A 26,551-nucleotide genomic window follows, 5' to 3' on the forward strand; every position below is an offset into this window, starting at 1 on the left:
ATTGCTGGGTCGTATGGTAGTTCTATTTTCAGTTTTTCAAGGAACCTCCATACTGTTCTCCAGAGTGGCTGTATCAATTTACATACCCACAAACAGTGCAAGAGGGTTCCCTTTTCTCCACACCCTCTCCAGCATTTATTGTTTGTAGATTTTTTGATGATGGCCATTCTGACTGGTGTGAGATGATATCTCATGGTAGTTTTGATTTGCATTTCTCTAATGATTAATGATGTTGAGCATTCTTTCATGTGTTTGTTGGCAGTCTGTATATCTTCTTTGGAGAAATGTCTGTTTAGGTCTTCTGCCCATTTTTGGATTGGGTCATTTTTTTTTATTTTTATTTTTTTGCGGTACGCGGGCCTCTCACTGTTGTGGCCTCTCCCATTGTGGAGCACAGGCTCTGGACGTGCAGGCTCAGCGGCCATGGCTCATGGGACCAGCCGCTCTGTGGCATGTGGGATCTTCCCAGACCAGGGCACGAACCCATGTCCCCTGCATCAGCAGGCGGACTCTCAACCACTGTGCCACCAGGGAGCCCATGGGTTATTTGTTTTTTTGATATTGAGCTGCATGTGTTGCTTGTATGTTTTGGAGATTAATGCTTTGTCAGTTGCTTCATTTGCAAATATTTTCTCCCAGTCTGAGGGTTGTCTTTTCATCTTGTTTATGGTTTCCTTTGCTGTGCAAAACCTTTTAAGTTTCATTAGGTCCCATTTGTTTCTTTTTGTTTTTATTTCCATTTCTCTAGGAGGTGGCTGAAAAAGGATCTTGCTGTGATTTATGTCATAGAGTGTTCTGCCTATGTTTTCCTCTAAGAGTTTGATGGTGTCTGGCCTTACATTTAGATCTTTAATCCATTTTGAGATTATTTTTGTGTATGGTGTTAGGGAGTGTTCTAATTTCATTCTTTTACATGTAGCTGTCCAGTTTTCCCAGCACCACTTATTGAAGAGGCAGTCTTTTCTTCACTGTATATTCTTGCCTCCTTTATCAAAGATAAGGTGACCATCTGTGCGTGCGGTTATCTCTGGGCTTTCTATTCTGTTCCATTGATCTATATTTCTGTTTTTGTGCCGGTACCATACTCTCTCGATTTCTGTAGCTTTGTAGTATAGTCTGAAGTCAGGGAGCCTGATTCCTCCAGCTCTGTTTTTCTTTCTCAAGATTGCTTTGGCTATTTCAGGTCTTTTGTGTTTCCATACAAATTGTGAAATTTTTTGTTTTAGTTCTGTGAAAAATGCCAGTGGTGGTTTGATAGGGATTGCATTGAATCTGTAGATTGCTTTGGGTAGTAGACTCATTTTCACAATGTTGATTCTTCCAATCCAAGACCATGGTATATCTCTCCATCTATTTGTATCATCTTTAATTGCTTTCATCAGTGCCTTATAATTTTTTGCATACAGGTCTTTTGTCTCCTTAGGTAGGTTCATTCCTAGGGTATTTTATTCTTTTTGTTGCAATGGTGATGGGAGTGTTTTCTTAATTTCACTTTCAGATTTTTCATCATTAGTGTATAGGAATGCAAGAGATTTCTGTGCATTAATTTTGTGTCCTGCTACTTTACCAAATTCATTGATTAGCTCTAGTAGTTTTGTGGTGGCATCTTTAGGATTCTCTATGTATAGTGTCATGTCACCTGCAAACAGTGACAGCTTTACTTTTTCTTTTGTGTTTTGGATTCCTTTTATTTCTTTTTCTTCTCTGATTGCTGTGGCTAAAATTTCCAAAACTATGTTGAATAATAGTGGTGAGAGTGGGCACCCTTGTCTTGTTCCTGATCTTTGTGGAAATGGTTTCAGTTTTTCACCATTGAGAATGATGTTGGCTGTGGGTTTGTCATATATGGCCTTTATTATGTTGAGGAAATTTCCCTCTATGCCTACTTTCTGGACGGTTTTTTTTTTTATCATAAGTAGGTGTTGAATTTTGTCGAAAGCTTTTTCTGCATCTATTGATATGATCATATGGTTTTTCTTCTTCAGTTTGTTAATATGGTGTATCACATTGATTGGTTTGTGTATATTGAAGAATCCTTGCATTCCTGGGGTAAACCCCACTTGATCATAGTGTATGATCCTTTTAATACGCTGTTGGGTTCTCTTTGCTAGGTTTTTGTTGAGGTTTTTTGCATCTATGTTCATCAGTGATATTGGCCTGTAGTTTTCTTTCTTTGTGACATCTTTGTCTGGTTTTGGTATCAGAGTGATGGTGGCCTCGTAGAATGAGTTTGGGAGTGTTCCTCCCTCTGCTATATTTTGGAAGAGTTTGAGAAGGATAGGTGTTAGCTCTTCTCTAAATGTTTGATAGAATTCCCCTGTGAAGCCATCTGGTCCTGGACATTTGTGTGTTGGAAGATTTTCAATCACAGTTTCAATTTCAGTGCTTGTGATTGGTCTGTTCATACTTTGTATTTCTTCCTGGTTCAGTGTCAGAAGGTTGTGCATTTCTAAGAATTTTTCCATTTCTTCCGGGCTGTCCATTTTATTGGCATAGAGTTGCTTGTAGTAATCTCTCATGATCATTTGTATTTCTGCAGTGTCAGTTGTTACTTCTCCTTTTTCATTTCTAATTCTATTGTTTTAAGTGTTCTCCCTGTTTTTCTTGGTAAGTCTGGCTAATGGTTTATCAATTTTGTTTATTTCTCAAAGAACCAACTTTTTACTAAGGATTTTTTTTTTTTTTTTTTTTTGCGGTACGCGGGCCTCTCATTGTTTTGGCCTCTCCCGTTGCGGAGCACAGGCTCTGGACGCCCAGGCTCAGCGGCCATGGCTCACGGGCCCAGCTGCTCCGCGGCATGTGGGATCTTCCTGGACCGGGGCATGAACCCGTGTCCCCTGCATCGGCAGGCGGACTCTCAACCACTGCGCCACCAGGGAAGCCCAGAACCAGCTTTTAGTTTTATTGATCTTTGCTATCGTTTCCTTCATTTCTTTTTCATTTATTTCTGATCTGATCTTTATGATTTCTTTCCTTCTGCTAACTTTGGGGGTTTTTTGGTCTTCTTTCTCTAATTGCTTTATGTTTAAGATTAGATTGTTTAATTGAGATGTTTATTATTTCTTAAGGTAGGATTGTATAGCTATAAAGTTCCCTCTTAGAACTGCTTTTGCTGCATCCCATAGCTTTTGGGTCATTGTGTTTTCATTGTCATTTGTTTCTAGGTATTTTTTGATGTCCTGTTTGATTTCTAGAGTGATCTCTTGGTTATTAAGTAGTGTGTTGTTTAGCCTCCATGTGTTTGTATTTCTTACAGATTTTTTTCCTGTAATTGATATATAGTCTCATAGTGTTGTGGTTGGAAAAGATACTTGATACAATTTCAATTTTCTTAAATTTACCAAGGCTTGATTTGTGACCCAAGATAGGATCTATTCTGGAGAATGTTCCATGAGCACTTCACAAGAATGTGTATTCTGTTGTTTTTGGATGGAATATCCTATAAATATCAATTAAGTTTATCTTGTTTAATGTATCATTTAAAGCTTGTATTTCCTCATTTATTTTCATTTTGGATGATCTGTCCATTGGTGAAAGTGGGGTGGTAAAGTCCCCTACTACGATTGTGTTACTGTGGATTTCCCATTTTATGGCTGTTAGTATTTTCCTTATGTATTGAGGTGCTCCCATGTTGGGTGCATAAATATTTACAATTGTTATATCTTCTTCTTGGATTGATCCCTTGATCATTATGTAGTGTCCTTCTTTGTCTCTTGTAATAGTCTTTGTTTTAAAGTCTATTTTGTCTGATATGAGAACTGCTACTCCAGCTTTCTTTTGATTTCCATTTGCATGGGATATCTTTTTCCATCCCCTCACTTTCAGTCTGTATGTGTCCCAGGTCTGAAGTGGGTCTCTTGTAGACAGCATATATATGGGTCTTGTTTTTGTATCCACTCAGCCAGTCTATGTCTTTTGGTTGGAGCATTTAATCCATTTACATTTAAGGTAATTATCGATACGTATGTTCCTATTACCATGTTCTTAATTGTTTTGGGTTTATTATTGTAGGTCTTTTCCTTCTCTTGTGTTTCCTGCCTAGAGAAGTTCCTATAGCATTTGTTGCAAAGCTGGTTCGGTGATGCTGAGTTCTCTTAGCTTTTGCTTGTCTGTAAAAGTTTTAATTTGTCCATCAAATCTGAACGAGATCCTTGCTGGGTAGAGTAGTCTTGGTTGTAGGTTTTTCTCCTCCATCACTTTAAATATGTCCTGCCACTCACTTCTGGCTTGCAGAATTTCTGCTGAAAGATCAGCTGTTATCCTTATGCGGATTCCCTTATGAGTTTTTTTTCCATTGCTGCTTTTAGTATTTTTTCTTTGTATTTAATTTTTCATAGTTTGATTAATATGTGTCTTTGCATGTTTCTCCTTGGATTTATCTTGTATGGGACTCTCTGTGCTTCCTGGACTTGATTAACTATTTCCTTTCCCATATTAGGTAAGTTTTCAACTATAATCTCTTCAAATATTTTCTCAGTCCCTTTCTTTTTCCCTTCTTCTTCTGGAACCCCTATAATTCGAATGTTGGTGTGTTTAATGTTGTCCCAGAGGTCTCTGAGACTGTCCTCAATTCTTTTCATTCCTTTTTCTTTATTGTGCTCTGCAGTAGTTATTTCCACTGTTTTATCTTCTAGGTCACTTATCCGTTTTTCTGCCTCAGTTATTCTGCTATTGATCCCTTCTAGAGAATTTTAAATTTCATTTATTGTGTTGTTCATCATTGTTTGTTTGCTCTTTAGTTCTTCTAGGTCCTTGTTAAACGATTTTTGTATTTTCTCTCTTCTATTTCCAAGATTTTGGATTATCTTTACTATCATTATTCTGAATTATTTTTCAGGTAGCCTGCCTATTTCCTCTTCATTTGTTAGGTCTGGTGGGTTTTTACCTTGCTCCTTCATCTGCTGTGTGTTTTTCTGTCTTCTTATTTTGCTTATCTTACTGTGTTTGGGGTCTCCTTTTTGTAGGCTGCAGGTTCGTAGTTCCCGTTGTTTTTGGTGTCTGTCCCCAGTGGCTAAGGTTGGTTCAGTGTGTTGTGTAGGCTTCCTCGTGGAGGGGAATGGTGCCTGTGTTCTGGTGGATGAGGCTGGATCTTGTCTTTCTGGTGGCAGGTCCACATCTGGTGGTATGTTTGGGGTGTCTGTGGCCTTATTATGATTTTAGGCAGCCTCTCTGCTAATGGATGGTGTTGTGTTCCTGTCTTGCTAGTTGTTTGGCATAGGGTGTTCAGCAGTGTAGCTTGCTGGTCGTTGAGTGAAGCTCGGTCTTGGCCTTGAGATGGAGATGTCAGAGAGATTTTTGCCATTTGATCTTATGTGCAGCTGGGAGGTCTGTTGTGGAGCAGTGTCCTGAACTTGGCTCTCACACCTAGTGGCCCCACTGTGATGCCTGGCTGGAGCACCAAGAGCCTTTCCATCCACATGGCTCAGAATAAAAGGGAGAAAAAATAAGAAAAGAAGAAGATTAAAATAAAATAAAATAAAATAAAATAATTTAAACAAAAAATAATTATTAAGAAAATAAATTTTTAATTAAAAAATATAAGAACAACGAAAAAACGGACAGACAGCACCCTAGGTCAAATGGTAAAAGCAAAACTATACAGACAAAATCACACACAGAAGTATACACATACACACTCACAAAAAGAGAAAAAAATATATATACATCGTTGCTCCCAAAGTCCACCTCCTCAATTTCAGATGGTTCCTTGTCCATTCAGGTTTTACACAGATGCGGGGTAAATCAAGTTGATTGTGGAGATTTAATCCGCTGCTTCTGAGGCTGCTGGGAGAAATTTCCCTTTTTGTTCGCACAGCTCCTGGAGTTCAGGTTTGGATTTGGCCCCGCCTCTGCGTGTAGATCTCCTGCAGGCGTCTGTTCTTCGCTCAGACAGGATGGGGTTAAAGGAGCAGCTGATTCGGGGGTTCTGTCTCACTCAGGCCTAGGGGAGGGAGAGGTACGGATGCAGGGCGAGCCTGCGGTGGCAGAGCCATCGGGACATTGCACTAGCCTGAGGTGTGCCATGTGTTCTCCCGGGGAAGTTGTCCCTGGATCTCGGGACCCTGGCAGAGGCGGGCTGCACAGGCTCCCGGGAGGGGCTGTGTGGATAGTGACCTGTGCTTGCACACAGGCTTCTTGGTGGCGGCAGCAGCAGCTGCCTTAGCGTCTCATGCCCGTTCCTGGGGTCCGCGCTGATAGCCGCGGCTCGCACCCGTCTCCTGAGCTCCTTTAAGTGGTGCTCTTAATCCCCTCTCCTCGCGCACCAGGAAGCAAAGAGGTAAGAAAAAGTCTCTTGCCTCTTCGGCAGCTCCAGACTTTCCGGGACTCCCTCCTGGCTACCTAGGGCGCACTAGTCCCCTTCAGACTTTCACACAGCCAACCCCAGTTCTCTCCCAGCGATCAGACCGAAGCCCAAGCCTCAGCTCCCAGCCCCCACCCGCCCCGGTGGGTGAGCAGACAAGCCTCTCGGGCTGGTGAGTGCTGGTCGGCACCGATCCTCTGTGTGGGAATCTCTCCGTTTTGCCTTCCGCACCCCTGTTGCTGTGCTCTCCTCTGCGGCTCCGAAGCTTCCCCCTTCGCCACCCGCAGTCTCCGCCTGTGAAGCGGCTTCCTATTGTGTGGAAACCTTTCCTCCTTCACAGCTCCCTCCCACTGGTGCAGGTCCCGTCCCTATTCTTTTTGTCTCTGTTCTTTTTTTCTTTTGCCCTGCCCAGGTACGTGGGGGAGTTTCTTGCCTTTTGGGAGGTCTGAGGTCTTCTGCCAGCGTTCAATAGGTGTTTTGTAGCAGTTGTTCCACGTGTAGATGTATTTCTGAGGTATTTGTGGGGAGGAAGGTGATCTCCATGTCTTACTTTCTGCCATCTTGAAGCTCCTCCCCTGCCTTTTGTTTTTAAATTAAAAATAATCACTGCTCTGTTAGCATTTACAACATTGTAACAGTAAAAACTGTTTTTTCACTCTTACAGTGTTATACAATAGCTAAACATCCAGATAGAGTTTTAAATTTTTTAAAACTGTCATTACTGATTATCAGTATGAGATAATACTCAGTAGAGTGCTCATTTACCTTCCCCTGAAGATAAGTGATATTAATTTACAAAACCCAGTACACCCCAGACACAGCTGAAGCCATATTAATTGTGTTGTGTACCACCTCCAAACAGCATTATAATAGGATTCCCTGAGTCTTCTGCGTATTTAACCAGTTCTTCAACAAAGGCAGATTGTGTACTTCACCTGCTTGGGTTGTGTTTCTAGCTGAACTTTAAGAGAATTTCAGGTGAAATTAGGAGCAGCAGTCCAAGTGCACATTGTAAAACACATACACTTGCAGTGAAATTGCCAAATTAAATAACAATCGACTTACAGTTAGTATGATGGGGATTTCTATCGTGTTTTTATGTACAAAAGTGTTTTAAAAGTTTGCTTTTATGTTCTCTTGTGTCGTGGTTTAAGCAAATTGTATGTGTAATTCCATGAAAGATAAATTAGGAGTGGTTTTTTTCCCCCCATTTATGTGTGGAGTCATAGTATCATCCCTTAAAATAAATGAAACTTCTTTAGAACATTTACACTGATTTGATAGTAATGTTCACTCTGTACCTAGCTTGTAATAGTGCCCAGATTATTTGGAAACTACTTGTAGTGCTCAATAGAGCATCACATACCTGGGAATGCTTTTACTTTAAGCCCGAGGTATTCAACAAATTAAGTTTACTGTTCTAATATAGAAGGATTGTATTTATTTTTCTCCCACGGCTCCTTCCTTATTTTGTCTTTCATTCCTTTCTAATCAGGGAAAATAAATAAAAGCATTGAAATTATGAAACACTGATTTTTTTCATCTTTATAGAGTTAGAAGTTAGAAAAGGAATATGCTAATTTTTCCTATCTTGCCTTTATCTAGCTAGGCTAGTGGTCCAGTGCACATTTGTTTTAACACTTGGATAGAAGGCAACCCTCCTGCAGAGTTTAGGTGCTAAGCATGTAGGGGAGGTGTGCTGATTTTGTATTATTGTACAAATTCTGGTATTGTTTATTGATACAAATGCAGTCCTACATCTAAAAACGTAATGGGTTGATTTTTTTTTCTTTATGCTATTTTTTATGCTAAATACTATGCCATTTTTATGTTTAAAAGTGTTTTGGAGCTTGTTCTTTGTTATTTAAACATATAGTTTCCTCATTGAAGGATTAAACAAATACATGCAACCTGATGCTTCATTTCAAGCTCTTAGCACAGTGTGTAGATACAGAAGGGGCTCAATAAATATTAGTCATTGTTATTTTTATGACTTTCAGAGATTTTTATTTAAAAAAATTGTGACTTTTGGTGAAAACTAAAATTTTGATTTCTTCTACACTGTTGGAAGTTAAGTATTCACAAATTAGCTTGTGAATTGCTTAAACTTACTATTCCCATTCATTGACATGTTTACATTTATAATATTGATGTTGCATTAATGATGTTTTGCTTAATTTCACTTCATTATAAGTTTAGCATATTAATTAACTTTTTTTGTGTGTGTGTGAAGAGGAGTTAGCATAGTTTCTACACTCAAGAATTGATATTACATGTATAGAAATGATGGCAATGAAGTAGTGTTTCAGAAGACAGAGGAACCAGCCCCATTTCTTAAAACAGCTGTTGGGTGTCCCTAGTTTTTTAAAACAAGTATCAAGGATTGGAGTACTGATGTACATAGAGACATAACTTCTGGACATATATTCATGTGGAGATAATTTTATGTTTCTGGGTTATTTCAAAGCAGGGAAAGTTTATGTTGGTGAGTTCGAGGGCCCTCTTCTTTGCTACTGTGATACACTGTATACACTTCTTGCTACATTGTCTACATAGCTTTATAATTACCTGTCTATGTGCTTGTCTCCTCCACTGGACTGTTACTTGTTATTTACGTTCTAAATAGCTCATTTATCTTTGTATTACCAACTTCTAATAGAGCAACCTCTCCATTGCTCTTCATTTCTTTTTGTAAATATGGGATTCCATTTCCATCAATTCTGCCTGAAAAGCTTCTTTTGACACTTTTTGTAGAGGAGATCTGCTGCCGACAGATTCTCTAGCTTTTGTCTGTCTGGAAATGTCTTTCTTTTGCTTCTATTTATGAAAAGTATTTTTACTAAACATAGAATTCTAGGATAAGTGTATTTTTCTTTCAGTACCTCAAAGATGCCATTCCATTGTCTTTTGCTGGCATTGTTTCTGGTGAGAAATTTTCATTTGTATCATTTTTGTTTTATATATAATGTCTTCTTTTCTCTGGCTGTACTTTTGTGGTTTGCCATTTATTTTTAATTTTCAGCAGTTTGACTATGAGGCTCCTAGCTGTTTTTGTTTGTTTGGTTTTTGTTTGTTATTTTAGTATTCTTTCTGGGGTTTGCTGAGCTTCTTGGATCTGTGAATTGATATATGTATATGTCTGTCTATCTATCTATCTATCTATCTATCCTCTCTCTTCTGCTTCTGGACCCCAGTTACACTCGTGTTACAACATTTAATATTGTATCACGGATTGTGGTTACTCTATTCTTTTTTTTCCCCTTTTCCCATTTTTTTTTCCTTTTTGTTTCAGTTTAGATTCTTTCTATTGATATGTGTTTAGGTTCACCAATTCTTTCCTCAGCAATGTTCAGGTTCTGTTAAGGCCATCTAATGAACTCTTCATTTCTGATACATTTTTCATTCTAATAGTTAAAAAAAAATAGTATCCATGGTTTGCTGCTGAAATTCTCCATCCTTCATGCATGATGGCCACTCTTCATTATATCCTTTAGCATATTTTTATAAATCTTATTTTAAGTAGTCTGTTTAGTAATTCTACCCTCTGGGCCATCTCTAGGTGATTTCTTTTGACTATGGGCGCATTTCTCGCTCCTTTGTGTGTTTAGCAATATTTGATTGTATGGTGGACATTTTATTTAATTACAGTAGAAATTAAATAATATTTGCTTCCAAGAAAGGGCATGCCCTTCTTTCAGGCTGTTGGAATGGGGTCTGAGTCACTGTGATCTCTAGTTGAGCTGCATTTGGTTTCCTGCTGCTTCGGTTTTTTATTCAGCTCATCTGTGGCCTCAGATGTTTTGAGGGCTTAGGATCTGAGTGCTAATGAGATTCTGGAAATCTGCTTTTTGACATTACAACTGAACTTTAGCTTTGAAAACCGTGGAATATTTCTTTCTGCTTTAAAGTCCTGATGCCCATCTTTAGGGTTACTGTAGCATTCTCTTTTTTGTTTTCAGTTCCATTGCTGTCTCTCTGTTTCTTCAGAGAGACCTGTTATCCTGCTCCCAGCCTTCGTGTGCTCTCTGTCAGCTGTGCTCAGCTGTTGTGTGCTCTCAGAAGGCCTAGATTTCTCTCAGGTCTTCTGTCTGGTCCAGAGCCTTCGGAGAGCAGCTCCTTTGCATTGGGAGAGACCTTTCATGCTTCAGGGAGCAAGCATCTCGCTCAGCTTTCCTGCTCTGCCCCCAGCCATTGGCCTCCTACCCCGTGTAGCTGGTGAAGACTTGAGGGAAAGAGTTGGTAGGAGGGTGCAGACTTGCTCCATGGTTGGGGCTTCATGACCGAGGCCCTTGGAATTCTAATCTCTCATGCCAGTACCCATGCAGCTGTCAAAGTTCATAAAAAAGACTTGGCTGGTTTTTCTTTACCTTTATTTTTCTTCAGCTGTTCGTCAGGGATAAAAGCAGTTTGTCACGTCCCAGTATTTAGTTCTTACAGGTTTTCTTGTTTCCTCAGCTTCCTGATGGGTTGAAAACAGTAGCAAGTACAATTTTGTAGGGTATCTGGCTTCTTTTGTTGTTAGGATGAGAGCAGTGGTGTTTTGTGACTACTTTGTAATCCTGCCAGAAGCTGTCATATTGTTAGTACTTTAATGTTTAGTTCATGTTAGATGGACCATGTGTGAGTGTATAGTACATGGTGTTTTTCCTAGGGATTATCTCCAAAGTGAACTTCAAGACCTATTTTGAAAGATAAACATTATTATCTTTGCATATCATTATTTGAAAAAAGTCCTATTTCTTTAGTGAAGTGAATAATCAATACTGTGACTTACTGTCCTTTTAAACAGAATTTTAAGTGTTATATTTCTTTAATGGGCTGTAGTAGCCCTATCCAGTAGAACCTTCTGTCACGATAGAAAAGTACTTTGTGTGCTTTGGCCAATACGGGAACCACTAGTCTCTTGTGGTTCTTGAGCACTTGGTATGTGACTAGAGCAACTAAGGAACTGAATTAAAAAATTTAATTTACATTTAAATAACCACACATAGCTAGTAGCTACTACAATGAATAGTACAGGACTATGTACTACACATATATATGGTGAAAATAGTAGCTTAATGTGTGCACAGTTATGCTGAACAATTCCAGAATCATTGTGCTTTTTAAGTACACACTTCTTTACCTTTTTTGCTGGTTACCACTTGAAACACTGTATGTGTCTGGATTCTCTGTTAGGAATAGAACTTGTGAAATTCAAGCAATTTTCAATGAATGAACAATTAACTTTGTAAACTAGTCTATGCATTTTCAAATATCCGTGGACTATTTGATGATATAATTGTAGAAGAAATCTCATTGCAGCAAAAATCCAGTTTTATTTCCCGAGGCTTTAGCTACTCTATAGTTGTTCATGAAGTTCAAATACAGACCAACCTGAATAAAGAGAAATGTGATGTCTATCAGGCCAACAAGTTATGGAGGTGTAAGTAAAAGTCAATTTTTAAAATGCCTAAATCATGCCCTGCTCCCCCACCTCCCCACCCCATAGTCTGTACTATGAAAAGGACACTGGATGAGGGGCTGGGGGGCAGGACACTGAGTACTAGTTAGAATGCCAACCACTAAATTAGCTAAGTTACCTTTGTAAAAATGCTTAATTTGTTAATCTGTAAAGCAAACATCACTCATTAGACTCTTAATTCTATAATCTTAAGATTAGAAGGAATCTTTTGAGGTTGTATATCTCTTCTGCCTTTAGACAGGATGGTTATGAAGACTCTTATTTTTATATTTATTATTTCTTTTAATTTTAAAGATTAAGTGCTGAATTAATTGAAAGCCTCCTGATGAAATCACAGTGATAATGTAATTGACCCTGTTTGTTTTTTCATTTTGGGAATTAGGTAAATAATGTTGGAGAAGAGAATACTTACGTGTGTGCTATTTATTTTATCTTTCTTCATAGCTGGACAGATTTGCCAGCATAAGAATTCCAGGGAGCAAGAAAGAAAGGACTCCACTTTCCAACCTGAAGACTGCATTTTCAAGCAATGATTGCTCTTCAGAGATGAATGAAAACATTCCAAAGCCACTGTCAGAGAAGGAAATCTTAGAGCTATTTGAAAAGATGATGGTAAGAATTTTGATTCCTTATATAACGTTTGATGTAAAAAAAAGCCTTTGCTTCGGCTCATGTTAATGGAACCACACATGTCTGAAACTCAGGTTCCATAGGTGATTTCTGATGTCACTAAGATAGTACTTAAGGCATAGAGAGTTTTAGGATTACAAAATTAAGAATCCGAAGAAAAATGTCATACCAGTTGTTTTACACAGAAATACATAAAAACGTAAACCTCTAAAGTATCAAATGATATACTTTTTGCCTTAAATGGATTATCTAAGTGGTCTGTCTGGGTCGGTTGCATTTGAGAATGACGGTCACAGCTCTCTGCTGTGTGCATTGTTAAGTGTGCTGATTTTTGGACCTTGTTTGAGTCCTTTCTCAGTTCTCACGATAACCAGGTTTGCATAGTCCTGCAACAGTTAAATCTGCACTTGAACTCACTGAATTTGGGGTGTGCCTTTGTAATTCTTTTATCACCACAAGTTGATATAATTTCAGTCTAGAACAAAAGAACGTAACCATTTTTGCTAGCCTTTGCATCTGTCAATGAGACTTGTATAAGGTAGATTTTTTCAAGACTACCTTTGAGGACTCACGATAATAAAGTGCCCCCTCATTCACGTATCATATGTGGAAGCACTACCTAAATTATCTGTGAGATTCTGGAATGGTACTTTTTTGGTTCACTTGTGACTACCTTGTTAAGAAAAATTTTTCTTTTGGTTCATAATTGCTGGTGTCATCTGAGTAAGTAAAGCAAGTAGGCCAGTGATGTTAGACATTTATGGAGGCTTACCGCAGCTAGTAGTTGTTAAAGTACAACTACCTAGGAAGTACAGAACATAGTTGATGGTATTCTGTTCTGAACATGATGACTTTAGAAGTATGTTTCTGTTAGTCTTTCTTACCCTTCTCCTAGCTAAGAGTATCAATTTTAATTGTATGAACAGGGCAGATGGATTTTGGCATTTTTGAAGTGTTTACACATTTTAATAACTGGGTCAGATCACTTGTTAAAATCTTTTTTTAAAAAATTTTACATTAATTAATTAATTTTATTTATTTATTTTTGGCTGTGTTGGGTCTTTGTTGCTGCCCACGGGCTTTCTCTAGTTGCGGTGAGCGGGGGCCACTCTTCGTTGCAGTGTGCGGGCTTCTCATTGCAGTGGCTTCTCTTGTTGTGGAGCACGGTCTCTAGGCACGCGGGCTTCAGTAGTTGTGGCTTGCGGGCTCTAGAGCGCAGGCTCAGTAGTTGTGGTGCATGGGCTTAGTTGCTCCGTGGCATGTGGGATCTTCCTGGACCAGGGCTTAAACCTGTGTTCCCTGCATTGTCAGGCGGATTCCTAACCACTGCACTACCAGGGAAGCCCCACTTGTTAAAGCTTAAACAAGTCTCCTTGTTGGCAGAAGACCTTTTGCAGTCAAACTCACTTTACTCAGCAGAAGTAAAATGAATGATTGCTTTCTCAGGGCTGCCCAATTTGCTAATGAGTGAGTTTGTCACAACTAAAGACTTTAAAAAAAATAAAGGTTTTTTTTTTTTTTTTTTTCTCCCTTTCTGATACCTTGACCATATCACAGTGGTCAATGCAGGGAAAACCTGCTGGAGATTCTAAAGCTGAGAAGGGTCTTTCTCCTTTAAATGTGGACTAGTGATATTTCTCAGGCTTGTCAGGTGGGATACCACATCTTTGACAAATTTAAAGCTGTTTTTATATCTGGGGAGGATGCTAGATTTAGGTTGGGTTTTATTTTTGGCTTGCACCTATCTGTACCATTTTTATTAATAAAAATTCTTTTGAGGAAGCAACATTGAATAATCTGCCATTTTCATTTTTTGGCATTTGCCAAAATGAGGTTTCATTTAGAAGTTGTATCTAGATTCTTTGTTTTGGCATTGTACAGTTTAAAAAAATCTTGTTTAACGTTATCAAAGGTACTTAGATGATTTTTTACATGAAGTAAAATCTTTGTTTTGAAGAACACCTCTTTTCCCTCCTCAAGACGGTCCTTTGAAAGACAGTGTGTTGACTTGATTACTTAATGAATGCGAAGTACAGTGTAATCCTTCAACATTTGTACTCATTTCACTTTTATTTAGGAAATTAATTTAGTTGGTCGCTGGGTAACATTTTCAGTGCACTTTTTAAAAGTAGTGATGAATTTTTAGTTATGCTACTTCTTAAGGGCTTTTTTTCCTGTTTGTCATCCAGTGAAAGCAGAGTTTTTATCTGAAAGCTCATCTTGGTTTCTCTTTAGATCTTAGATATGTGAAATAGTTGTGTGAGCATTGCTGTGTATACAGCTTTGATTTATGGACGTCAAATTTCAGTGGTTGCTCTTGAACTCACAGTAGATCTGTGTAGCTGGCTTTTTGACCGAGGTGAACATGGTAGGTACAGATTGAAAGTGACTTGTTTGTTCCAGCCATTGCCCCTTTAAACCAGCTCTTTCAGCTTGTTCTTTCCTGCCCCTGGATAAAATTCACCGTAGGTCCCAGAGTTTTCTGTTTGCTTTCAGATAATGAAAACCCTAGTTTAATTTAAATAAGTTAACTTTTATCCAGAGAAAGCCTCTCACTTTCCCTCTTTCAAGGCTGCTCCACTTAAAGCCTCCAGTGCAGGCTGTGGTCATGGTCGTGGCCGTGCTTGGGGCTGTGGTCAGGCCCGTGCTTGGGGCTGTGGTCATGGCTGTGCTTGGGGCTGTGGTAGTGGCTGTGCTTGTGGCCGTGGTTGTGGCCGTGCTTGGGGCCATGCTTGGGGCCATGCTTGGGGCCGTGCTTGGGGCTCTGGTGGGCTCTGCTCTGTTTCCCCACACTGCAGTTCCCTTCTTTCCTGCTCTCCAGACTGAACCTATCTCCTCCAGGATGACATTGGAGATGAGGGGAGGAGGAATAAAAATACTTTGCTGGCTGAGGGTATTTATAATCTAGCGCTGGTGCCGTGGGATGTTGTGTTAGTTTTATTGCTGGCCGTGACAAATTGCCACAGATTTGGTGGCTAAAACCACACCATTGTATTGTCTCATAGTTCTGTAGGCTGAAGTCCAGGTCGACTTAGCTGGTTTCTGTAGGCTGACAAGGCTGAAGTCGGTGTCAGAGGCTCTTATCAGAGGCTTTGGGGAGAATCCTCTTCTGATTTCATTTTGTTGGCAGAGTCCAGTTCCCTGATGTTGTAGGACTGAGGTCCCAGTTTTCTCCCTGATTGTCCTCTGGGGGCTGCCTTAGCTTTGAGAGGCCTCTTTCCTATCCTTCACATGGGCCCTTACATCTCAGATACATCACATCCATCTCACACTTAGAATTTCTCTGAATTCCCCTTCTGCGGCATCTCTTGCCTCCATCTGGAGAAAGTCCTCTGCTTTTTAGGGTTTATGTATTAGCTTGGGCTCACCCAGAAAATCCAAAATAATTTCCCTGTTTTAAAGTTTGTAACCTTAATTACATCTGCAGAGTCCCTTTTGCCATGTCATTTGACGTATTTACAGAAGCCAGGGCTTAGGGCATGGATATCTTTGGGGGACCATTTTGCCTGTCAGAGGTTAGGGGATTACAAATGTGGATTCCTTTCTCCTATGGTATTTTCATGGCTCCCCTGCTCCCAGTCTCACCTATAATTCCCTTGTCACTGGTGATGTCTCCTTTGGCCTTCTGCCCCAGGCTTCCATGAAACCATTCCTCTGGTGGGGTTACCTTTGGGATGCAGTATCTCTTAGATGGCCCGGGCCTGCTTCTCCCTGGGATCCATATCCTGTCCATGGGAAGCTCATGTGTCCTTTACCACAGCTCCTGTCCTTTATCTTGTTCCATTCAGAGCCTGTCCTCCACAAAGAATAGTTTACTCTGGCTCTTTCTACCAATAGCTTTTCATTTTTGCTGTTGTTTTGCTGTAGATGTTTACCCCTCTAACTGTAAGTGGCTTTCCAATCATCAGATCCTGTTTGCAACATGTAACACAGCACAGCTGACCTCTTGTTTGTGTTTCTCTTTTTCCTTTGGGTACCGTGACACTTTTTTCCTTTTCCTGATTTTTCTCCTCTCTAGCCAATTCATACCAGTTTACTTTCCATGCCTCCTCTTCTTTTTATTTCCTCTGAGTGTTGCCTCTGTCCCTCTTGTCTTTTCTTTATCAATTGTTCCCTACACACTCCTTCTAGGGGATTGGAGCCCTTTCATACTGTAGAATATTCCCTATATTCTGACCCTTTGCTGTGTCTTCTACAAAGAGCAGCTATAATCAAGCTCTCTAAGAGATGTTAAACCTCAACAAACCAGAAACTGAACTTATTTTCTTATTTTTTTCCAGTTTCATTGAGATAAAATTGGCATTTAACATTGTGTAAACTTAAAGTATACAATGTGATGATTTGATAGAGGTATATTTTTTAAGATGATTGCCACAGTAAGGTCAGTTAACACGTCCATCACCTCACATAATTATCATTTTTTTCCCTGTGGTGAGAACTTTAAGGTTTACTCTCTTAGCAAATTTCAACTATATAATATTTTTTTAAACTAGAGTCACCATTCTGTACATTACATCCTGACAGTTTATTCATTTTATAACTGTAAATTTGTATCCTTTGAAGTGGAATTGTTGGATCATATGATAGTTCTATTTTTAATTTTTTGAGGAACCTCTGTACTATTTTCCATAGTGGTTATAACAATTTACACTCCACCAGCAATGCATAAGGGTTCTTTTTTTCACATCCTCCCCAGCACTTGATATATATATTTTTGAAAACAGCCATTCTGACTATGTGAGGTGATATAACCATTGTGGTTCTGATTTTCATTTCCCTGATGATTAATGACGTTGAGTCCCTTTTCATGTACCTATTGGCCATGTGTTTAACCTTTTTGGAAAAATGTTTATTTAGTTCTTCCCATTTTTAATCAGATTTTGTTTCTTTGCTTTTGAGTTATATGTGTTCCTTATGTATTTTGGATATTAACTTCTTACCAGATATGTGGTTTGCAAATATTTTCTCCCATTTCATAAGTTGCCTTTTAATTTTGTTGATTTTTTTTTTTTTGCTGTGCAGAAGCTGTTTAATTTGATGAAATCCTTCACGTTTATTTTTGTTTTTGTTGCTTGTGCTTTTGGTGTCATGTTCAAAAAACTCATTGCCAAAACCAACATGAAGGAGCTTTTCCTCTATGTTTTCTTCTAGGAGTTTTAGAGTTTCAGGTCTTAAATTTAAGTCTTTAATCCATTTTGAGTTAATTTTTGTGAGTGGTATAAGGTGGAGTCCAGTTTCTTTCTTTTCTTTCTTTCTTTCTTTTTTTTTTTGCATGTGATTATCCAGTTTTTCCTCCTTTATTGAGGAGACTATCTCTCCCCATTGAGTATTGTTGGCTCCCATTTCAAATATTAGTTGACCATATATGCATGGGTTTATTTCTGAACTCTTGATTCTGTTCTGTTGTTCTTTGTGTTTGTTTTCATACCAGTACCATAATGTTTTGCTTACTATAGCTTTGTAATATAGTTTGAAATTGAGAAGTGTGATGTCTCCAGCTTTGTTCTTTTTCAAGATTGCTTTGGTTATTCATGGTTTTCGGTGGTTCCATACAAATTGTAGGACTGTTTCTATAAAAATGCCATTGGAATCTTGATAGGGATTGCATTGAATATATAGATGGCTTTGAGTAGGATGAACATTTTAACAATACTAATTCTTCCAACCCAAGAACACAGAACATTTTTCCTTTTATTTGTGTCTTCTGCAGCTTTTTTCATCAGTGACTTACAGTGTTCAGTGTACAGATCTTTCACCCCTCAGAGCTGCTTGTGTATAAGTCCCTTGTGTAATTTATCCTTTATTTATTATTTTGATATGTCTCTCTGCTAGATTAAATCCATGCAGCACCATCCAACTGGTTTATCATTGCAAATAACTGCCTGTTGAATTAGGTGCATTTTTCTAACTTTTAAGATTTCTAAGACTTTACATTTCTTTTCACCTTCAATACTGTGTTTAGGTGGAAATTAGCTTTAATTGCCAGTTTGCTAAATAACACAAAAATGTTAAAATAATGAATAGGAAGAGAGATTTCATGCATTCATATCTTTTTTTTGTTTTCTCACTTTCACTATCTGTTGAGAGAACGAAAGCTGCAAGAAAGGTCATCTATCAAGATGTGATCATCAACAGGCATTAAATGAATGCCAATGATGACAGAATTACTCTAACAAAAATTATTTAAATTCTGGACTTCCTGTCATCATTTGTAAGCATGGAAGAAATGGTCTAATAAAGTTGCACGAATACTTAAGTATGAATAGTAATGATCTAATCTTTTCTTGGGAAGATGTTTACTAGGCTCTATTGTAATGTAGGAGGGAGCACATTTATAAAATGCCATCAGCATTATCTCTTAAGCATGTGTTTGAAGTGTTTATTGACATTAAGAGCTTAGATGACCTACTATTTAATACATATTTTAGCTTTTAGTGTGGGGAAACATAGTATAGATAATCCTAAAGGCATTCAAAAGTTAATTTTGAAACAATTTTCAGTATGTACTTTCAAGTTGAATCTATTTTTGTTCAGTGGTATTTTTATCTTTTTTTTTTTTTTTTTTTTTTTTTTTTTTGCGGTACACAGGCCTCTCACTGCTGTGGCCTCTCCCGTTGCGGAGCACAGGCTCCAGACGCGCAGGCTCAGCGACCACGGCTCACGGGCCCAGCCGCTCCGCGGCATGTGGGATCTTCCCGGACCGGGGCCCGAACCCGCATCCCCTGCATCGGCAGGCGGACTCTCAACCACTGTGCCACCAGGGAAGGCCCGAGTGGTATTTTTAAATAGGGTATGTGAGGTATACAAAAAAGGATAGAACATATATAATTAATTGAAATACTTTGTGTACTCCTTTCAGTCACATTCTTCTTTAATTCCTGAAGGTGAACAATACCCTGAATCTGTTGGTTTTATTCCTATATGTTAAAAAAAAATAAAAAGTTTTCTGTGTCTTAATGATAAATGTACAGGAAAAAACTTTTTCTGAACTACTTGCTGGTAAGTTGCTGACTCAATGCCTCATAATCCCTTAATATTTTAGTATTAGTCTACAAAAAAGGACATCCTGCTACTTAACCACAATATAACCACCACCATCAGGAGGCTAACACTGATCAATTTCTGTCAACTAATCCTCACGCTCTTAAGTTTTACCAGTAGTACCAGCAGTGCTCTTTATAGCAAAAGAATCCTGTTCAGAACTGTGTGTTGTATTCAGTTGTCATGTTTTAAAATCTCCTCAGTCTAGAAGAGGTCCTTAATCTTGTATCTTATGAATTTGACACTTGAAGATTCCAAGTGATTGGAATTAATTTGTAGAATGTCACTGAGTTTGCAGTGGTATAATAAGGCTTTTTAAGTTTTGAAAGTCTGTTGGATATAAACAGGTTACCTAATACTTTAAACATTTTTTTTTCTTTGATCATAAGTGAGGTTGAACATTTCTTGACACACTTATTGGCCCTTTGGTTTACTCTTCTGTGAATTTCTTGTTCATATCTTTTGCCAGTTTTTTCCGTTGAGGTTTTTTTCTTTTTCCTATTGATTTGTAGAATTCATCACATATCCTTAATGCTCGTGTCAGTTTATGTGAGTTGTAAGTATCTTGTCCCAGTCTGAGTCTTGTCTTTTTACTTCCTTTTGGGGGTGGTAGGATGGATGAAAGTATAGAAATGTAAAAATCAATGTGGCCAGATTTATAAATCCTTTTATGGTTTCTGCTTTTTGTATTGTTAACCAAAATTTCAGAAACAGAGACCTGATTGAATAAACAGGTGTTTATTTAGGGTTTGTTAGGATTGCAGCCCAGGAGATAAAGATTCAAGGACCATTTGAATTGTGTTCCTTTGGACCACAAAATTGGGGAGGGTTATAAAGGCAAAAAACCTGCAAGGTTATTTACATAAGTTGTCTGTCAAGAATTAGGACTGGAGTTAGAAAGAAGTAAGGGTGCTTGTTAATCAGGGATTGGCTGGGGTCTGAACTGATTACATAACTGTGAAGGGGGACAGACTTTGAAAATGCTACGGAGTCCAAGCTGCTAACTTGCTCCTTGCATGACAGGCCAATAAATGGAGAGACTGAGGTGCTGGGGCAAAGAATAGTGACTTTATTCAGAAAGCCAGCAGACCTAGAAGATGGTGGACTAGGGTCCCAAAGAACCATCTTACCCGAGTTAGAATTCAGGCTTCTATACTAAAAAAGGTGGAGGTGTGGCTGGTTTTGCAAACTTCTTGGTGCAGGAATCCCTTGTTCTTGCAGCTGTCCACTTAGGTCTGATCACAATGTTCCTGTAAATCTTCAACAAGACAAATGTTATTTCTGTTCTGGAACTTTTTATCTCTGTAGGAATGAAAGTTTTATACCTTAAAGGTCAAGCCTGGGAGGCAGACCCTTAAGAATGGGCTATCATGTATATTTCAGGCTATAGGCAACTTCTTTTACAAAGGTGCACAGTCAGCATGACTAAGCAAGGCAACAGAGCACAGAGGTTAGAGCTAAAGGAATAGATACAATATGGAGTCAGGTTTGTTCTTCTCAGTTAGAAAACTACAAGGGTGCAGCTAGCAGACACTAGGAGATATTGTTTTGAAATGGCTGGTCCTGTTCTTGAATTTGATACAGTTCAGAGAAAATTCAAGTTCTTAGAGATGCAGGAATGTGCCTGAAACCACATCAACAATGGTCTGGCTCCATTTTGGATGCCTGAGCCATAGTTTCTCCATTTTGATTTTTAAACGGTCTTAAATATGTCATAAGTATATTATTTAAGAAATCCTTCTCTATCCTGACATTATAGATCTGTTCTTCTACATTCCTAAAATTGTTAGAATTATGATATCTTTATGTCTGACGTGAGAGATTGGATCCAATACTTTTCCTACATGGATAACTAGTTTTTCTAGCAGAATTTATTGAATAGCCATTCTTGTCCATCATTTGTAATAACACCACTGTTATACATCAAGGTATTGCTCATATGTAGGTTTGTTTCTGAGGTTTGATTTTGTCCATTGGTCTGTTTGTCTAGCTCTGCATTTATATCCACTGTCTTAATTAATATAACTGTATAATAAGCCTTCATATCTAGGACCCCCTTCCCTTCTTCAAAATTGTCCTGGCGCTTCTTGGCCCCTTTGTGATTTTATATTAATTTTACAATCAAATAGTTAAGTTTTATTATAAACCCTGTTGGGATCTTGACTGGAATAGCAATAAATTTATTGATTTAGACAGGATAAATGCCTTTGTGATATTAAATTTTTCTGTGAACATTGGATATCTTATATCTATTTATTTATTTTGGTTTTCTCTGTTCCTGAACTGTAAAGTTTATAATTTTCTCCCTAGAGGTCGTGTACATCTTTTATGAGCTTTATTCCTTGGTTTATTTCTAAAATGTAACTAGTATTTTAAAAAAATTAACATTTTTACTAAGATTATTAATTTGTGTGTTGCTTTTGGTATTCAGTAATCTTATTGAATTCTCAGTTTTTATTCTTTGTAGAGTTCCTCATAGTTTTCTATGTATGTAATCAGAATATCTGTGACTAATTTTTGTATCTTTTCCTATTCTTATTCCTTTCTTTTTCCTTTCTACTCCTTCTGGAGTAGAAAAGCCCAGAAAAGAGTTTTTTTTTTTTTTTTTCCTGTTCCTGAAGTATTTGGTAAAGGCCTTTTTTTCATTTTACATTTCAGTTATTTGTATTAAGTTGGCTAGCCCTTCACTAGACTCGCCTTCCAATGGGGTTGACGTGTAGTTCTGCTAATTTTTATCCTTTAAACTGAGTATATCCTCCATTACTGATTAAATGAGTGACTATGTATGATACATTTCTGTTTTCTTTTATTTATTATGTCATTAGATCAGTTTTCTAATCTTTTCATAAGAACTCTATTTTATTGGACTATGAACATTTAACTTTATTCATCTTTGTTCCCTTCGTGTCTTCACAGTGCATACTTCATGTATTGTTGAATGAGTTAGTCTGTTTCTTCTGCTTTGGTGAATACCATGTCTAAGCAAGAAAAGATATAAATTAGTACACATAGAGTACTGAGATGTCTTTGAGTTCTTTGCTTTGTAGTCAACTCAGATATCTTTGAAACTAAGGTCCAGAGGAAGAAAGAAGAGCTCAAGTGAACTGATAAAATTGAATTTGATTCTTTTTGGTACAGTTGGTGGGAGGAGGGTTCTTACTGCTATCTTTATTCCACATTGCCACTCTTTGGGTACACGCTAAAGATAATTTTTCTTTTTTCTTTTTAAATCTTTTTTTCCGCTTTCATTGTTGGTGTTAAAGATTTTTGCATAGCTATTTCTTCAGTCAGACAAATGAACACCTATTGTGTTGAATGTGTAAGTGATGTCTTAAGGGTCACCAGGAGTCTGAATGAAACACCAAGGAAAACTCGTTTGTGTTAGTTCTTTAAGGGCTAATTGACTGCTATAGATTCCTACTAGCAGTTCGCTCATTTCAAGTATTAGCATTTTTTACAAATCTACTTTTCCGTATCATGGGTGTTTTTTATTTCTTATAAACTATAAAAGTATATTTTGGGTTGACCAGATAAAACGAGAGAGGTTCTGTGGTAATGCTTTGTTCTGATCTATTAGTTGTCACCCATCTCCCTCTCCTTCAGGTAGAAATTGAAAAATTCAGGGAAAGGTTGTTTAAAAGCAATCCAAATAATAATCCAAATGGAGGAGGAGGAAGAGAGGGTAGAAGTGTAAGGCTATTGTCAACTTGATTCATGGGTTGTGTTTGTCAGGGGGATAATGTCAGTGCCTCGTTGTTTCTTCTAGATCCAGATAAATGAGAAAATAAATGATTTAGGAGCCTTAGATTTTGCCTGGTGGGAGTTCGTGGAACCAGTCAAATGATTAGAAAGGAGAGTTTTAAAAGGATAAAGGTTATGTTAATGTTTAAGCTTGCTCTTTCACTAATTAGGAAGTGTGCAGGTACAGCCTTTCCAAACGATGAAGGCTTTTTTTAATTCTTATTTTCTTCTCTAGAAAAGTCAGCCTTTGTGCTTTGTGAAATAACCATTTTATCCTTTATGTAATTTATGAAGGAATGGCCATTTGTTTAGAAAAGTTGAAAAGCAAATAAGTGAATGAAACCCTTTTTATAAGTAGCAGTGTTCTTTTCTGCTGGATTACGTAACAGTTGCCTGTGATTGTAGGTGCTTATGCATAAGCTTGAACAGTTTCAGCCAGATTATATTCCAAAGTAGAGTTGTGCAGCATGCTGCATATTCATCTCATTTCTTGTCTATTCTGCTAAAATTTATAGCATGTGAGAAAAATGTGATATTTAAGTTTCTTCTCTGTTGGTTTATTCCCTGATACTGGCATTAGGTTAAATTGTAATTTGGTTTCAAATTGAAATAGTTTGCACTCTTTCTATAAGCTCCAGTTAGAATATTCGGTCGAATAACAATGTTTATGAGTTTGTTGTCAATCTCTGGGTAAATGCTATTTTATGGCTGCTGTCCTGTTAATGAGCTAGCTATCTGATTTCCTGTTAATTTTAATTGGAATTGAGTAAGGACATTGTGGATAGAACAGTGAATCCAACCCCACTATTGGTGAAACCAAAAAATCTGACCTCTTTATAATCAAAGTTATGTAAAGGAAATGAAACGATTATATAAAGGTTAATATAAGAACATAGTAAAAATGATGGACAAAGAAAGATAAGCTGTTTTATAGCTTTAGCATATTTATGGGCATCTTCAATATAAAATAGTTATAGGGCTTCTCTGGTGGCGCAGTGGTTAAGAATCCGCCTGCCAATGTAGGGGACACGGGTTCGAGCCCTGGTCTGGGAAGATCCCACATGCCACGGAGCAATTAAGACCATGCGTCACAACTACTGAGCCTGCGCTCTAGAGCCCGTGAACCGCAACTACTGAGCCCGTGTGCCACAACTGCTGAAGCCCGCGCACCTAGAGCCCATGCTCTGCAACATGAGAAGCCCGCGCACCGCAACGAAGAGTAGCCCCCGCTCCCTCCAACTAGAGAAAGCCCACGCGCAGCAATGAAGACCCAACGCAGCCAAAAATAAATAAAAGAAACAAAAAAAATAAATTTATTAAAAGAAATAGTAGTAATAAAGTTAATTCCAAGTTCCAGGGTTTTGGTTGTATTTATCTTTTACAGGTTTTCTAATTTTACTTAAGCCTAATCTAAGAATACAATATATTAAATTGCAGAACTACATGAGATTCAGTTAATGTGCACTATTTGGGAGTATATAATTACCTGGAATGAGATCATGAAATCTTTGATGTTTTTATTTGGCACTAAACCACTCATGGTAGTAAGAACATTCCTCAGTAGGGATACACATCAGCAAGACCTTTTGACATTGTGTGATATGGAAGATGAATTCCAGTGTGGTGAAGGACAGAATTATACTTTTAGAAGAAGTATGGGTAAAATTGCTCTGGTAGGATGTTGAGCTCTGAGGTCCCAGGAGAAGTAATTAGGGGATCACTGTGGACCTCTTAAAACGTATAACCAATTTGTGGCTGTAGTGAAAAAAAAATTAGCAAAACTGCTACCAAGAACAATTATTTTGGCTTTAACCCATGAAACAAAGCATTGAACACTACTGAAATGAGATGATAGCTGTTGACAATAAGAATGTTTGGTTTTGCTATTGCTGTGCTTCCAATTTTTACCTTTTAATATTATGCTTATTGATCCTTATGAATGTTTTGATCCATTATTGTACTGTTTTTCCAGGATCCGTTTTATAACTCTAGTCGTGCTTCTGCCTGTCTGTAGTGTTTTTCCTTTCTGGGTAAATTTCCTCACACCCGACCATCTTCAATTTGCTGCTTGTATATTCACTTAATTCTCCAAATAAGTCAATCATTTTAAATTTAGTCTGACTCTCCATGGCATTAACTATCCCACTCAACTTGATGTGTGTAAATTTAATGAACATGCTGTCTTGTAAAATCCACATCCATGAATGAAAATAGTGAGTCTAATGTTTGTAATTCAGTTGAAAAAATGTCCACTCTCTGTTTGCCATTCTCTGCTTGATTACACCTTGGTGCTCACTAGTTGCATGTATGTGCATGAGTATTAAGATTACATCTTTTTTTTTCTCTCAGTTTTGCCAGAGAAGAAGTAGAAGGTATTTATTTTGTGTTGGTATTTTATCAGCCTAGGATGGAGTCAAGGTGTCTAAAGATAGTAGCAAACTTGGATTTTCCTGGTTTGTGAGAACTTCTGGCCCCATCTGACACATAGGAAAAATCCTTTGGAGCATCTTAAAAGCTGCTGGCTTGACTACATGTCATTGACCTGGTTTCCAGGTCAGGGCCACAGCTACCCATCTGGTGTCCTTGTGCAAGTTAGAAAAATGTGTACACCTTCTTTCCTCTGAGAGGACACAACACCACACAAAGTCACACAGCCTGGTGAGTGAAGTCTTGGTAGGATCTCAGTGCTATTCACCTCTCAAGCAGGTGCTGCTTTGCACAGCTCAACCACACACTGACGGTTCCAGGTCACAGAGGTTGTGTGTGGTTCTGCTAGTGCTCCCTGAAGACATGATGGATTTTAGCTTGGCCAGTTTTACCCGTGCCAGTGCCACTGCCTGGAGACCCTGCCTCTGGAGCTGGACTTTGTTTCCATTACTCTTCAAGGCTGGGGCTGTGAGTGTTATCTCTGGCTCCATCTCCATTTCCCAAAAAATTCCCTGCATTTCATGTTTGTCCCAAAATAGGATTAGCAAATTCTATTTGGGAAGTTTTGTTATATCTCATTTGACAAATATCTAAAAAGTATATGCAATGTAAAAGAGACAGCAAGTGTAGAAAAAAGTTCTTTTAAAAATTATTTGTGAAGGAGGAAAAAGAAAGGCATATACAAAGGAGAGCTAGGGTTGAGGGGAGGCTTTTTTCTTTTAATTTTTAATCCATTAAGGATTAACATGTTTATATACTGAGACCCAACGAACTGAGAAGAATTTAGTGAAACGGGATTAAAACAGGGTAACTGATGTGCAGTGACCTTTTAGGAGGTGAAAGGAAAGAGGATCCAGAGCATAAATGAATGGGATTATCTTTGGATAGAGGCAAGAGTTGGCACAGAAAAATTAGTGTGCAAATAAATTGGTAATAGAGGAAACAGG

At 38.1% G+C, this 26,551-nt stretch overlaps 1 protein-coding gene across 2 annotated transcripts in view; it reads left to right on the forward strand.

The window, feature by feature from the left end:
* The window catches only part of DIAPH3 (diaphanous related formin 3), a 546,165-nt gene that overhangs the window by 45,163 nt on the left and 474,451 nt on the right, over nt 1–26,551 (forward strand). For both annotated transcript variants that reach the window (XM_049700932.1, XM_049700933.1), the window contains one exon: nt 12,210–12,377. In XM_049700932.1, coding sequence (XP_049556889.1) covers nt 12,210–12,377 — 168 coding nt within the window. The remainder of the gene's footprint in view (nt 1–12,209; nt 12,378–26,551) is intronic.

Source organism: Orcinus orca, chromosome 18, assembly GCF_937001465.1.
Source record: "Orcinus orca chromosome 18, mOrcOrc1.1, whole genome shotgun sequence".
Lineage (NCBI taxonomy): Eukaryota > Metazoa > Chordata > Mammalia > Artiodactyla > Delphinidae > Orcinus > Orcinus orca.